General features: G+C 44.2%; 1 protein-coding gene across 1 annotated transcript in view; it reads left to right on the top strand.

Moving 5' to 3' along the window:
* Positions 1-15,221, top strand: part of DOCK3 (dedicator of cytokinesis 3) — a gene marked incomplete at its 5' end in the record, with an annotated part of 534,371 nt that overhangs the window by 484,463 nt on the left and 34,687 nt on the right. Inside the window, 3 exons of the mRNA XM_040628234.1 lie at positions 8,203-8,288; positions 10,658-10,684; positions 10,821-10,916. Coding sequence (XP_040484168.1) covers positions 8,203-8,288; positions 10,658-10,684; positions 10,821-10,916 — 209 coding nt within the window. The remainder of the gene's footprint in view (positions 1-8,202; positions 8,289-10,657; positions 10,685-10,820; positions 10,917-15,221) is intronic.

Here is a 15,221-nt window from a genome sequence, read left to right as displayed (position 1 = left end):
ACATAGGGCTCAATCCCAGGACCCTGAGATCATGACCCGAGCTGAAACCAAGAGTTAGACACTTAACCAACTGAGCCACCAGGTGCCCCTATTTTAGCCATTCTGATAGATAGAGTTGTATATCATGGTAGTTTGTTTTTTTTTTAAGATTTTATTTATTTATTTGACAGAGATAGAGACAGCCAGCGAGAGAGGGAACACAAGCAGGGGGAGTGAGAGAGGAAGAAGCAGGCTCATAGTGGAGGAGCCTGACGTGGGGCTCGATCCCATAATGCCGGGATCACGCCCTGAGCCGAAGGCAGACGCTTAACTGCTGTGCCACCCAGGCGCCCCTATCATGGTAGTTTTAATTTCCATTTCTTTAATGACTAATGTTGAGCATCTTTTAGTGTGTTTACCATTGTGATATCTTCTTTGGTGAAATGATTATGCAAAACTTGTGTCCATTTTTTAATTGGGTTATGTTTTCTTACTGTTGAGTTTTGAAGGTTCTTTATGTATTCTGGATGTCAGTCCTTTGTTGAATATGATTTACAAACATTTCCTTCCAGTCCTTAGCTTGTCTTCTCATTTACCACAAACAGTGTCTTTCACAGAACAAAAATGTTTAATTCTTGTGGAGTCCAGTTTCCATAGATCATGCTTTGGGGATCATATCTGAGAACTCTGCCTAACCCAGGACCAAATTTTTTCTCCTGTGTTTCTTCTAGAGATTTTATAATTTTATATTTAGATCTCTTACCTATTTTGGGGTAACATTTGTATAAAGATGTGAAGTATGGGTCCAGACTCTTTTTTTTTCTTTTTCCCACATGGTTGTCCAACACCTTTTATTGAAAAAAATACTATTCTTTGTCAAAATTCAGTTCACCGTATGTGTTAGGTTCTCTTTCTGGACTCACTAGTCTTTCCATCTATGTCTTATCTTTTACCATCACCACACTGTCTTGATATGGTAGTTTTATAGTTAGCCTTAAAAGCAAGTGGTGCCAATCTCCAAATTTGTTCTTTTTTTTTTTTCCAATATTGTCTTAGCCATTCTAGTTCCTTTTTCTGTTAAATCTCAGAATTAGCATGTCAGTATCTGCAGAAATTCCTGCTGGGATTTTGATTGAGATTACATTGTATTCTAGAGGTCACATTGGAAAGAATTGATATCTTAGTAATCCTTAATACTTCTAGTCCATGAAGGCAATGTGTCTCTCCATTTTTTTAGATATTCTTTTATTTCTTTCACTATTTCTGCACACAGATCTTGTACATGTTGTTAGATTTATATGTAAGTATTTCCTATTTTTTGGTGCTATTATAAATTATTTTTATTTTTAAATTTTATTTTTCAGTTGTTTGTTGCTAGTACATAGAAATACAATTGTTTTGTATACTAATATTATTTCCTGCACCCTTACTAAACTCACTCATTAGTTCCAGAAGGTTTTTGGAGATTCCTTGGGATTTTCTATTTAGATAATCCTATCACCTTCAAACAGAGACAGTTTTATTTTTTCCTCTCTAATCTGTATATTCCTCCTTTCCTTTCCTTTCCTTTCCTTTCCTTTCCTTTCCTTTCCTTTCCTTTCCTTTTCTTTTTGTTTAGAGAGAGAATGTGTGCAGGTGCAAGTAGAGGGGGACAGAGGGAGAGGGAGAGAGAATCTTAAGCAGGCTCCACACCCAGTGCAGAGCCCAACGCAAGGCTCAGTCTCACAACCCTGAGATCATGACCTGAGCCGAAATCAAGAGTCAGACATTTAACCAAACGTGCCACCCAGAAGCTCCTTTTTTTTTTTTTCTTACCTCATCACACTGACTGGGACCTCTGGTCTGGTGTTAAATAGAAGTGATGAGAGTAGACATCCTTGCTTTCCTCTTAGTCTTCAGGGAGAGCATTTGGTGTTTCACAGTTAAGTATAACGCTAGCTCTAGGTTTTTTATAGATGCTCTTTATCATGGGTAAATAGCATTTAACATAAGAATCCATTTTTGGAGTGTGCAGCTCTAATGCCTTTATTTCTTTGGGAAATAATAACTTTAAACAGAAAAGAATTGTTGCTTTTCTGTTGTCACAGCCTTCTAATTGTGAAAAATTCACAACAGCCTGATGAGAGAACCTAGTTACCAAGAAGTAGATGGCATTGAAGAACTGCACCATGAGTCATCGGAGTCTGTTAAAAGAGGGGCTAGGCTGCATTCCCCCATTGCTACTACCCAATAAAGAAGGTTACCTTTGTGGAAGACTAACTTGGAACTCATTTGTCTCACACTTTAAGACTCAGCTGTCAAGTTGTGTTCTTTCCCTCATTAAGACTGTCATGGGGCACCTGAGTGGTTCAGTCAGTTAAGAGTCTGACTGTTGATTTCAGCTCAGGTCATGAGATTGTGAGATGGAGCCCCATGTCGGGCTATGTGCTGGGTGTGGAGCCTGCTTAAGATTCTCTCTCTCCAGGGGTGCCTGGGTGGCTCAGCTGGTTAAGCAGCTGCCTTTAGCTCAGGTCATGATCTCAGGGTCCTGGGATCAAGCCCCACATCGGGCTTCCTGCTCAGCAGGTAGTCTGCTTCTCCCTCTCCCTCTGCCCCTTCTCCTGCTAGTACTCTCCCTCCCTCTCTCCCTCCTCTCTCTCTCTCTCTCAAATAAATAAATAAAATCTTTAAAAAAAAAAACAAGATTTCTTTCTCCCTTTCTCTCTCTGCCCCTCCCCCATAAAAGACTGTTGTGAATAATTGATATCTAGCAAGTCATGTAAACCTTGTTAACCCCGGTTAGAAAAATCTTGCTGCTGCTTCCCTATCAAATATTTTAAAAGAGTGGTCTACTTTTTGCATCCCCCCTTTCCGTTCCCACCCTCCTACCCATCCAGTCTAGTGTGTATTGCATACCCACTTCTGTTGAAGCTGCTCTCTTCAAGATCACCCATAACCTTTTTTTTTTTTAAGATTTTTTATTTATTTATTTGACAGAGACAGCCAGCGAGAGAGGGAACACAAGCAGGGGGAGTGGGAGAGGAAGAAGCAGGCTCCTAGCAGAGGAGCCTGATGTGGGGCTCGATCCCAGAACACTGGGATCACGCCCTGGGCCAAAGGCAGACGCTTAACGACTCTGCCATCCAGGCGCCCCCACCCATAACCTTCTAATCACCAAAATTCAATGACTTTTTTTTCTTGATTCCAGTTGTGCTTTCCACAGCTTTGGCTCTGTTAATCACTCCCCTACTTCTTCCCACCTACTAAAAATATTTCTTCTAATTATAAAAACAGTAGTTATTTAATGTAGAAAAATTAATATTGTAATAAACTATCATGAAAAAATTTAATCTGTAATCCTGCTATACTAGTAACTTGGGTGGGAGGCAGGGTATGTCTTTTTTAGAATTTTTTTCCATACATCGAGGTTTTTAAGTTAAAAAATTGAGTCATTGTGTATATTGGGGTTTGGGGGACCATTGTGTGTATTGACTTTTAATCTCCCCTTTTTAGTAGCACCCTGTCATCACTGTCTCTTCCTGTCAGTTAATGCTCCTTGGTACTGCATTGTCAGTTTAGAGGCCACAGAGTATTCCATTGAGTGGCTTAGACCACTATGTTTTTATTCAGGCTCCTAGTTGTAGAAACTTAGGTTCATTCCAGATTTTTGTTGTTAATATTGCAAAAAAAATATCCATCCCTAATTATTTGCTTAGGTAAACTTCTCACCTGTAATTGCTGGATCAAAGAGCAAAAGCTTTCCTTAAGTTTTTACAACAGCACTTCTCAAAACACTGCTGTCCACTGATTTCTCAGACTGCAGGCCACCCTCTCTGTGTGCCCTGTCCCAAGCACTGAGCGTGCTGAGCTGAGTGAGCTGTTGTCCCTCCCTCCTCTGTCAATGAGCTAGCTACTGGGGACCAGGGCTGTTTCTTGTGCTTTTATTCCTTAGAACCCAATGTGGTACCTGAGACATGCTAGATTCATGGAGATAAAAATCAAAACTAACATTCATGGAGCACTTCCAAGAGCTAGGGCACAGGGACACCAAAGAGGACTGTTAACCTCTGTTACTGCTTCATAAGCGAGGAAACGTAGGCTGAAAGAGGTGAATATCTTGTTCTGAAGTAGGCAGGTGTTGTCACAGAACAGATGTTTGTTGAACGAATGAGTAACAAGGTGTCACTTGTCACTTCAGGAATATTGGTTCCATAGAATAAAAGTAACTGCAAGCCTGAAATTGTATTACCAATTATGACACGATATATTTGAAGAACTTAGCATTTCATTTGACTTAAAGGCATTGGTTTTGCATACATTGATCTTCAGCATTCTGTATTTTGGATTTCTCAGTTTCTCCTAATAACTTCTTCCTTTATCAGCACTGCAGAGGGTGATGAAGTAATGTCCCCATAGCCTTCCATCACCAGCTCCTTTGCCTAACACAGAAGCTCTAACACTTGAATAGGTATCAGAACTACCCGGAGGACTTGTTTGAAACAGATTGCCTCTCTCCTTCCCAAAGTTCTGATCCACTGGGAGCCTGAGAATTTGCATCTGTTTTCTTAAGATTTATTTATTTATTTGAGAGAGAAAGCACAAACGCATGCAAGTGGGGGAGGGGCAAAGGGAGAGGGAGGGAGAGAATCTTAAGCAGGCTTCACGCTCAGCAGGGCTCAATCTCACGACCCTGAGATCGTGACCTGAGCCGAAAACAAGAGTTGGATGTGTAACCAACTGAGCCACCCAGGAACCCTGAGAATTTGCATTTCTAATGACATCCGTGATAACTGATACTGCTGGCCCAGGGACCCATTTTGAGAACTCCAGGGAACTGCTGCACCCATGTGTGCACTGTTATACTCTGCTGCTCCAGGTACCCTACCCACCTTTGCCCTGTTCTGGAAAATACAATCTACCTGTACCTGCATGTGTGAAGAGAGATCTCCTGTTATAAACAGACCCTTCTTCCCTGAGAGGCTTGTGGGCAGCTGATTGTCTCAGTAAGACAAGACAAGATTTGAACTGAGAATGAGAGACCTTGGCCTCTGGGCTTGACTCTCCCTGACTTTACGTGACCCCAGGAATGTCCCTGCTGAAGCCTCTTCTCCACACAGAGAAAGACAGATGGCATCAATCCCTAAGGACCCCTGGTCTCAGATTTCCTCTTTTCTCTTGAAATGCATATTCAAGCAGCTGACTCATCAGGCCAGACATAAATGTATGACAGTCTCCATCCTGGCCACGTAGCAGACCACTATAAACAGGACCGTATTTATTCATCCATTCTCATTTTCTGCTGAAGGGATTTCAGAAGCCATAATTGCCTTCGATGAATTTCCTAATTCAATTATTTTTTTATTACTTCATTGCCTTAAGACTCTTTGGCTCTATGTGAAGTGAGAAAATGCTTCTGTTATAGCTCATCATTAAAAGCAGCCATGCCATTTTTGTTTATATGAAGTATCTCTATATATAATACCACAATACCACATTTTTTTTTACAAGACCACATTTTAAAGGCTAATTAGGGGTTTAAAAGATTTTTATCTCACATCACTTACAGCTAATTTCTCACCTCAGAGTAAATCCAGGGAGGCTTATTAGAAACGTGGCTGAGCACTGCTGAATGCCTTGCACATCAGTGGGGTGGTGGGAACAGGTACAGTCTTGCTCCTTACAGTTTAGGAATCCAGTAACAAATGCAAGGGCCTCAGTGATGAGGCAGTGGCAGTGGCAGAGGCAGCAGCCCCAAGGGCTTAAGTCCTACGGGGACAAATAGTGGAGCATTTTATCCTGAAGGAGAATCTCTGAAGGAAAGACTCATAACTTGCTCAAATCAGAATCATGTCAGCCATTTCCGTGAGGACTAGCCCTGCAGCAGGCTTCCTTTGTGACTGGCTGACTAGAGGGTAAAGTTCTAACCAAATGTATTTTACTCACACAATGTCTTTCGAATGAACAATTTTTAAGAAAAAAAAATTTATTTCACTTAGCATTATCTCCTCCAGTGCCTTCCATGTCACAGCAAATGTTGAGAACTCGTTCTTTCTGATAGCTGAGTAATATTCCATTGTATATATGGACCACAACTTCTTAATTCAGTCACCTGTTGAAGGGCATCTCAGTTCCTTCCACGATTTAGCTATTGTGGACAATGCTGCTATGAACATTGGGGTGCATATGGCCCTTCTCTTCACTACGTCTGTATCTTTGGGGTAAATACCCAGTAGTGCAATGGCCAGGTCATAGGGTAGCTCAATTTTTTAACTTTTTAAGGGACCTCCACACTGTTTTCCAGAGTGGCTGTACCAACTTGCATTCCCACCAACAATGTAGAAGGGATCCCCTTTCTCCACATCCTCTCCAGCAATTGTTGTTTCTTGCCTTGTCAATTTTTGCCATTCTAACTGGCGTAAGGTGATATCTTAGCGTGGTTTTGATTTGAATTTCCCTGATGGCTAATGATGTTGAACATTTTTTCATGTGTCTGTTAGCCATTTGTATGTCATCATTGGAAAAGTGTCTGTTCATATCTTCTGCCCATTTTATGATTTATTTGTTTCTTGTGTATTGAGTTTGAGAAGCTCTTTGTAGATCTTGGGTACCAGTCTTTTATCTGTAGCATCATTTGCAAATATCTTCTCCCATTCCGTGGGCTGCCTCTTAGTTTTTTTGACTGTTTCCTTGGCTGTGCAGAAGCTTTTTATCTTGATGAAGTCCCACAAGTTCATTTTATCTTTTGTTTCTCTTGCCTTTGGAGATGTGTCATGAAAAAGATTGCTTTGGCTGATGTCGTAGAGGTTGCTGCCTATGCTCTCCTCTAGGATTTTGATGGATTCCTGTCTCACATTGAGGTCTTTCATCCATTTGGAGTTTATCTTCGTGTATGGTGTGAGAGAGTGGTCAAGTTTCACTCTTTTGCATGTAGTTGTCCAATTTTCCCAGCACCATTTATTGAAGAGACTGTCTTTTTTCCACTGGATGTTTTTTCCTGCTTTATCAAAGATTAGTTGCCCAAAGAGCCGAGGGTCCATTTCTGGGTTCTCTATTCTGTTCCATTGGTCTCTGTGTCTGTTTTTGTGCCAGTACCATGCTGTCTTTGTGATCTCAGCTTTGTAGTACAGCTCGAATCCGTGTCATGTGATGCCCCCAGCTTTGTTTTTCCTTTTCAACAGTTCCTTGGTGATTCGGGGCCTTTTCTGGTTCCATACAAATTTAACGACTATTTGTTCCAGTTCTTTGAAAAATGTCATCAGTATTTTGATCAGGATACCATTGAAAGTGTAGATTGCTCTGGGTAGCATGGACATTTTAACTATTTGCTGCGACATGGACGGCACTGGAGGAGATAATGCTAAGTGAAATAAATCAAGCAGAGAAAGACAATTATCATATGATTTCTCTCATCTATGGAACATAAGAACTAGGAAGATCAGTAGGGGAAGAAAGGGATAAAGAAAGGGGGGGTAATCAGAAGGGGGAATGAAACATGAGAGACTATGGAGTATGAGAAACAAACTGAGGGCCTCAGAGGGGAGGGGGGGGGGAATGGGATAGACTGGTGATGGGTAGTAAGGAGGGCACGTATTGCATGGTGCACTGGGTGTTATACGCAACTAATGAATCGTCGAACTTTATATCAGAAACCGGGGATGTACTGTATGGTGACTAACATAATATAATAAAAAATCATTAAAAAAAAAGAAGAAGGGGGAATGAGAGAGCATGAGAGACTATGGACTCTGAGAAACAAACTGAGGGCTTCAGAAGGGAGGGGGTGGGGGAATGGGATAGACTGGTGATGGGTAGTAAGGAGGGCACGTATTGCATGGTGCACTGGGTGTTATACACAACTAATGAATCATTGAACTTTACATCAGAAAAAATAAATAAAGGGCTACTTAAGCATAGAAAAAAAATTGACAAAGGCCTCTTTTGGATCCAAAATACTTTTCTTTCCAGGGAATCCTTGCCTTTTGCCCCTAGACTGGGAAAAGAGTATCTGAGGTGTGTAAGTTCCAACTTTTATTTAAACCACTGGACTGGGAGGCCTTCCTAATCGAGGGAGGCAGGGTGGTTTCTTGGTGCCACAGATGAGATCCTGCCTTCCCTAGGATTTATTTGGTACAAGTTAAAAAATCAGGAAGCAGTTTCCCAACATCCTCACCTGTGGCAGGAGCTGGATTTCCCATCCTTCCTCTCAGGTCAGCTCAGGTTTACGAAGTCTCTGCTTCCTTCTAGGTGGAGGCCGAGCTGATTGACAAGCTGGACAGCATGGTATCCGAAGGGAAAGGTGACGAGAGCTACAGGGAGCTTTTCGGACTGCTGTAAGCTGTTTCAACCCCTGGCACCTCAGGGAGGGGGTGAAGTGGGCTGATGAAGGGGTGCAACCCGCGCTGGGCAGGCTTCAGAGGGTGGGTATCAGGAGAGACCTGGGTTGTCCTAGTCAACAGGAAGATGGCATTATGGCAGCAAGCTCTCTCAGGGATTGCCATAGTTGACTAAAGAGGTAGAGACAGGCGGTTAACTCTGAGCTCTTAGATTTGCTGGTAGGAAAAGGGTCATCATATGTCTTCAGAGCATGCACTCTATCCAGTTGGGCAAACAGCCCATGGGGACCCAGCAAGGGCTCAATGTTGGCATTCCTAAGAGGATAAAAGTTAAATTAAATCCCTGGTTTGTAAGATGGTACAATCAGCTTGGAAAAAACACTACCATGGGTATTGTGACTTTAACAAGTTGTACCCACTCTCCAGGCCAGTTTCCCTGCTTGTGAAACAGGGTGGTTGTACTGAATGATGTCGGGGGTTCTCCTAGGTCCACCATTCATAGCTTCTGTCTTAAACTGATGGAGGCCAAGAGACCTTACAGGACTTGCCACAGGGCTAAGTCCAAAGGAGGGACTCAGGGGAGCCATGGTCCTCCTAGACAAATAGTGATGTTGGACACTTTATCTTCCTAAAAAACAAAATCTTAAGACTCTTAACTCGGAGTCTCTTCCCATCTTACTCATTACTTCCAGCTTTAATATTTTTCTTTGTTTTAGTGCCATTTTGAAGACAAGCCTGTACTGTATTTTTCCAGTAATAATACTGTACATTTACTTAGAACTTTACAGTATACAAAATGTGTTGATATTTCTTACTTAATCCTCACAACACACCTGTGAAGTGGGCAGGGCAGAAATTATCCTGATGAATAGAGGTGATAAAATTGAGCTCAGGGAAGTGTTAGCATGCCCTCAGTTGAATGACCAGTGAGAAACAGGTCTGTGGGGGGAAGACCCAGATCTTCCAATTTCAGGAGGGGGTAATCTTTCTGCTATATCCTGCCCACTTTGTTCCTTGATGAGTCACACAATAAAATGTGAATTTATTTGAAATTTAAATAATTACGATTTGTGAAAATGAATCCATACTTTAGTACTGTTCTTTTCGCTGAAAATGTTTCTAATTGTGGAAATAATGCAGAGAAATCTCTTCGTAAGTCACTAACGGATGATTTTACTGCAAAGGAAAAAGCACACAAATAACTTGCAGTTACTAACTACCTGACCAAGTAGTGTTTCATAAACTCTTCTAAATCATGTCTGAGGGCTGAAAGCTGCTGAGAACCATGGAGCAGCATTTCCCAATTTGTGTTTTGGGGAAGATACTGGGGAAGAAAATAAGTGGATCATGGGCTAATCAGTTCAGAAAAGATTCAATTAAAATTGAACAGGCCTCTGTACTGTAGGACTTCTCAAAGCCTACAATACAAAGAAAGTTGTGAAATCTCTCCAACAGGAGTGTAACCAACATTTCCCAGGCTTGTTTGCTCACAGAATACCTTCCTCAGTCCTCCAGGACAGCAGAGCTCTGTAGAATAGTTTAGGAAGTACTGACACAGTGGCTTCATCCACACAGCTCAGAGGCCAAAGCAATGGTGCTGCCTTCTCTCTCTAGTAACATGGGTCACAATGGAAACCCTCACAGACTTTCCCAAAAACCTCAGCTCAGCCCACACACTGTGTGGAGAAGACCATCACTGTCATGGCAGCATTAACAGCAGCCAGACCGGGCCTCTAGCTCAACCTACCATTCCAGGTGACTTTCATGACTTTCAGGGAGTAAGGGACAGTGTGGAAAGGAATCAGCAGTGAGACTTGGACCCGGGCTGATCACTGGAGCAATCAGAGTCCAGGTCATCGTACCCTAGGAGAGATCTGTGAGAAGGCAGAGAAGCCAGAGGCTGCCCTGAGGTACCAGGAGCCCGGACTGGCAAATGAGAAAAGGACCTGGGAATTTAGCTCTCAGCTCTGGTCCATTTCACAGGGAAGCATCCCCTGACAGTGGAGATGACTAGGTCTAGCTCCTGGACTCACTAACTGCCCTTCATACTGGACCTTCAAGACTAGTCAGAACCTTTTTCTTGGTTTACGTGGAAAGGTTGGTTTGTATGTTTGCCGAGGATGCCTCTTGAGCAGTGATAGAGGTAGACAGCCAACTGCAAAGCCAGGTCCATCCTCAGTGGGCTCTCACTCAGCTGCTGTTTCAGAACAAACCTCATAGCATACACCAAAAGGGCCGGGGCTTTAAAACCCCTTCCTCAGTTCATTGGCATCCTTAGGAACTTACACAGGAAAATGGAAAGTATGCTCATCTGTTCCTGCCAGTTCAGTAATCACCTTGTCTTTGCTTTCTGCTGCATGGAGTAGAACCCAGCTGTTTGGGCCCTACCCCAGGTAAGACTGCAGTGTGGTAAGTCTGCCGTCTCCAGATCCATCACAAGCCCCACAGGTTCTGGGACCTCACTCTGGTGCCCAGGGAAGGCTCATGAATTGTATATTGTGTTTGTTTCCTCTACCCTCCTACCAATAGCCTGCTGGAGAAGGTTGAACAGGAAACATGGCGTGAAACCGGCATTTCCTTTGTGACCTCAGTCACCCGCCTCATGGAACGCCTTCTTGACTACAGGTATATTTTCAGGCACCTACCTACCTGACCTCTTCTCTGATCAGGATACTTTCCTCAGCAAGGACATCCCCTGACCTTAAAATTGAGACCATGTGGCCTTCAGGGGGAGGACTGTTCTTTTTTTTTATAAAGATTTTATTTATTTATTTGACAGAGAGAGAGACAGCCAGCGAGAGAGGGAACACAGGCAGGGGGAGTGGGAGAGGAAGAAGCAGGCTCCCAGCGGAGGAGCCTGACGTGGGGCTCGATCCCAGGACTCCGGGATCACGCCCTGACCTGAAGGCAGATGCTTAACGACTGAGCCACCCAGGCGCCCCAGGGGGAGGACTGTTCTGGTTTTGGGTGCCATCACCAGTCATTAGGAATCTACTGATGGCCAAGGAGAGAGAGGGAAAGAGCCTTCTCCCAACGGTGGGCCGGGGCTTCCTGGGATCACCCCTAATATGTGCCCCCAGGGGGCATCCCAGGGACATGCAGCCATCTGGCTTTCCATCCAGAAGGGTCAAGGCTCAGAGGAATGGCACAACAGAGCAATGCAGGAAACAACTGTAGGTCCTTTGTGCAGATGTTCCTGAGGGCCATATGGCAGATGGGCAGGGAAATGTCACGTGGTACAGAAGTGGGACCTTGTAGGATTTCCAGTTGGTTTTTCCAGGGACTGGGGACCCTACTTTTCCATGCCTCTATTCTTTGCCTGAAGTCTGTTTATTTCTGTCCCTTGGTCCTGTCCATGAATAGATTAGAGGAAGCAGACTGTGAGCTCAGAGATCTTTATGTTGTGTTCAGTCTGAGAGTTCATGTAAAATTAGTTTTTTCATGAAGTCTTGCCTTCTGTCATATCATGGCTTTTGAATTACTCCAGAAGTGGCAGTGAAACCCCTTTTGCAGGCTTATTCTCTCAGCAGAGTTCTTGGGGTGGCTAAGGGTACCTTTTGGGGGCCTAGAGGAAGGTGATAGGGAATGAGGAAGAATGACAGAGGAAACCCATGGCCAAGCAATAGTTGTCTCCTCTATGGTACAAGATGTGCAAATGGCAAGGGAGAGCACTTGCAAACTATGTATCAGGAAATGAGGGAGTTTGGGCCGCCTCCAGCTGCCGCTGAAGAGAGGGCACTGCTATGCCAAGTCTGTCCAGTGTACTAGCCGGACGTGGAGATGGAATTCCTGAGAGATGGGCTCACATCTTAAGCATACCCTCTTCCTGTAGCACAGTTGGGCTTGTGTGAGTTTCAGCCCATTTTTCCTGAGCCTTAGGAGGTCACAAGTGGCTTTTTGGGGACCCCTTTTAGAATAGTGGACTCCTTTGCTCATGCCACATCCCCAGCCTTCTCTGCACCTGCCATCAGACAGGGAAGAAGGGTGGACAAAATTCTATAACCTCCCTGCACTGAAACGTTTACTAAAAGTCAGCTCTGGGGAGCCTGGGTGGCACAGTCGTTAGGCGTCTGCCTTTGGCTCAGGGCGTGATCCCAGCGTTCTGGGGTCGAGCCCCACATCAGGCTCCTCCGCTAGGAGCCTGCTTCTTCCTCTCCCACTCCCCCTGCTTGTGTTCCCTCTCTCGCTGGCTGTCTCTGTCAAATAAATAAATAAAATCTTTTAAAAAAATAAAATAAAATAAAAGTCAGCTCTATTCACTGTGGCCTGCCAGAAAGAGCTGAAATTAATTTCTTAGCCTAGTTCTAGCTGCCTGTTTGATTTTTGTACCTACCTTTTACAAACAACTCAAACTCATGGCCAAAACCAATCTCATTCTCTTCCATTTCTTGTCTCAAGAATGATTCCTAAAAAACAAAGTTCATACTCTTTCACATGGCATCAAAGCCCCTTCAAAACTGGCCTTTGCCCACATCTCCAGCCCTGTCCCCTGACAGTCCCCACTAGCCATGTGCACACCCTAACCTCCTAGTGTTGCTCTTTGTTAACACGAAAGGAAACACTGCAATGTTTATGACGGCTTTTATTTACTAAAAATATACCACATGCTCTGTGCTTTACAAATATTGTCTCTCATCCCATATGCAGCCCTGATGGGTTATCCTTGTTTTGATCAGTGAAGAAACAGCATTGGTAAGAAATGCCATTGCTAGGACCAGAACCCACATCTGACTCAAGAGCCATGTCCTATCCCCTCATTCATGTTGTTACAACTCACATCTTTCCCTTCAGGCTTCTCTACATGCTGTATCCTCCCAAGGGTGGCCTTCCTACCAAGCCCCATCAAGGAGGCTTTCCTAGATAGGAGCTTACCTGGATCTTTGCACGTACTTCTTTCAAAACATCATAGTCACCTTGGATGATCATTTGTCACCTTTCGGACTCATTCAATTGAAGAGAGCGGATCCCTAAGGACAGGGACCTTGTCCTTATCTCCCTGGTCCCCTGCATGGAGTCTTGATGGTCCTGTAGTCCATACTGATTGGTTGGAAGACCATGTAGGAACCAAGGAAGTCTCTTCAACCCCAGTGCAGTTTAGTTCATCAAGAACCTACTAAGAAAATAGTTGTTGACAGTTATATGCCAAGTCTGTCCAGTGTACTAGCCGGACGTGGAGATGGAATTCCTGAGAGATGGGCTCACATCTTAAGCATACCCTCTTCCTGTAGCACAGTTGGGCTTGTGTGAGTTTCAGCCCATTTTTCCTGAGCCTTAGGAGGTCACAAGTGGCTTTTTGGGGACCCCTTTTAGAATAGTGGACTCCTTTGCTCATGCCACATCCCCAGCCTTCTCTGCACCTGCCATCAGACAGGGAAGAAGGGTGGACAGAATTCTGTAACCTCCCTGCACTGAAATGTACACACACATACACACACACACACACACACACACACACACACACACACAGATTATACAAACAATTAATATGTTATACTCCAGAATGACCTGAACCTAGAGTGTGAGACTCAGTTTTAGACCAGCATGAACTTCCTCTGAGTACCTCTTCAACATTTGTGTTAATGTCTTCAACTTTTGTGTGAATGATACTCTATATCAGATATAAAGATGCTCACTGGTGGCTTCTGTATTTCCCAGGTGAGGAAGCAGAGCCCCTGGGGGTTGGGGGTGGGGGGAGTGGTTCTTAGTGCCCTGGAACATGCAGGGACAGAGCTAGAGTTGCCAAGCCCTTGGGGATTTAAGCAGAACACTCCACCTGTAAGAGAAGCTGGAGGTTATGGAGCCTTCCTTTCTCAGGCCTCTCCAGTCTCAGTAAGAGCTGCCCTGGCCCTGGTCTAGGTCAGCACAATGGTCACAGCCAGATGCTTCAGAAGCCTCTTAGGAGAGTCTTCCCTATTCATCCTCCAGAGAAAGAGTGCAGGAGAACAATGGCTGCACCCAAGTCAGAGGCTTTAAAAGGTGTCCTCTCTGTTGAGTAGCCACACGGAAGTGATACAAAGCCACACAGAAGAGAAGAGTTAGTTGTCAGCAGTGCATGGGAGAGGCAGTCATAGCGCACAAAGGTTTGTAGGGAATGGCCCTGGTATCAGTGGGTTGAGGCCAGTGTTTTTCTGTTTAATTGACTTGGCAGTAAAACTCTAGTTATGGCCAAACAGAAGGTGATGCCTGGTAAGTGTTTCAGATGCTTTCTAGAAAAAAACAAACCATTTAATGCCAAAGTAGCTAGTTGAGATCTCACTGCCCTCTGTGGGGCCAACTTATTGGAGAGACAGATGCCTCCTGCCACTTTGTGTGTTGCTTGTAACAAGTTGACCATCTGGCCCTCCTCTTGAAAAGTCACAGTGGTTTCCTGTCCCTGATAGCACCAAAAGACAGGTTCTGCAGTGGCATGCTCAGGTCCCCCATGTCTGGCTACAAAGGAACCAAATGTCTATGGGTGACAGGGAAGCCAACCAGGAGGACCTAGGTTCCAAATCCCACAAAGCTGCCAACTCTGATAGTAGCCTTCCAGAGAAGGAAGGCCACTTGACTTTGCGGAATACCGTGAGAGTTGTGTAGATTGATTTTCAATATTCCTTTCTTTCAAAGAAGTCATCTCTCTGGGAGCTGGATTGCAGCTGGGAAGGTGGGGATAACTGAGTTTGTCAAACAATCACCCGGAGGTTCAGTGACTTGGACTAGGGTTCCTGACTCCCAGCTGTGATGTTCCCTACTGAGGTGGAGCAAAGCCAAGACACTCTCTCCGCCTGATCTTAGCGTTCCACAAACCTGCTTATGCAGCCTCTCCCTAACCCACGGCTACACGAGGAACTGTATCTGTATACCGGAGCAGTATGGGGTGCCGCAGAAGGAGGCCCCACAGGCAGATGGGACTCTGACTGGCTGTGTGTATAGGAGACTTCCTGCAGGATT

Source organism: Ursus maritimus, unplaced genomic scaffold, assembly GCF_017311325.1.
Source record: "Ursus maritimus isolate PB19 unplaced genomic scaffold, ASM1731132v1 scaffold_14, whole genome shotgun sequence".
Classification (NCBI taxonomy): domain Eukaryota; kingdom Metazoa; phylum Chordata; class Mammalia; order Carnivora; family Ursidae; genus Ursus; species Ursus maritimus.
Note: the sequence above shows the minus strand (reverse complement) of the source record. Positions and strands in the feature narration are given on the sequence as shown.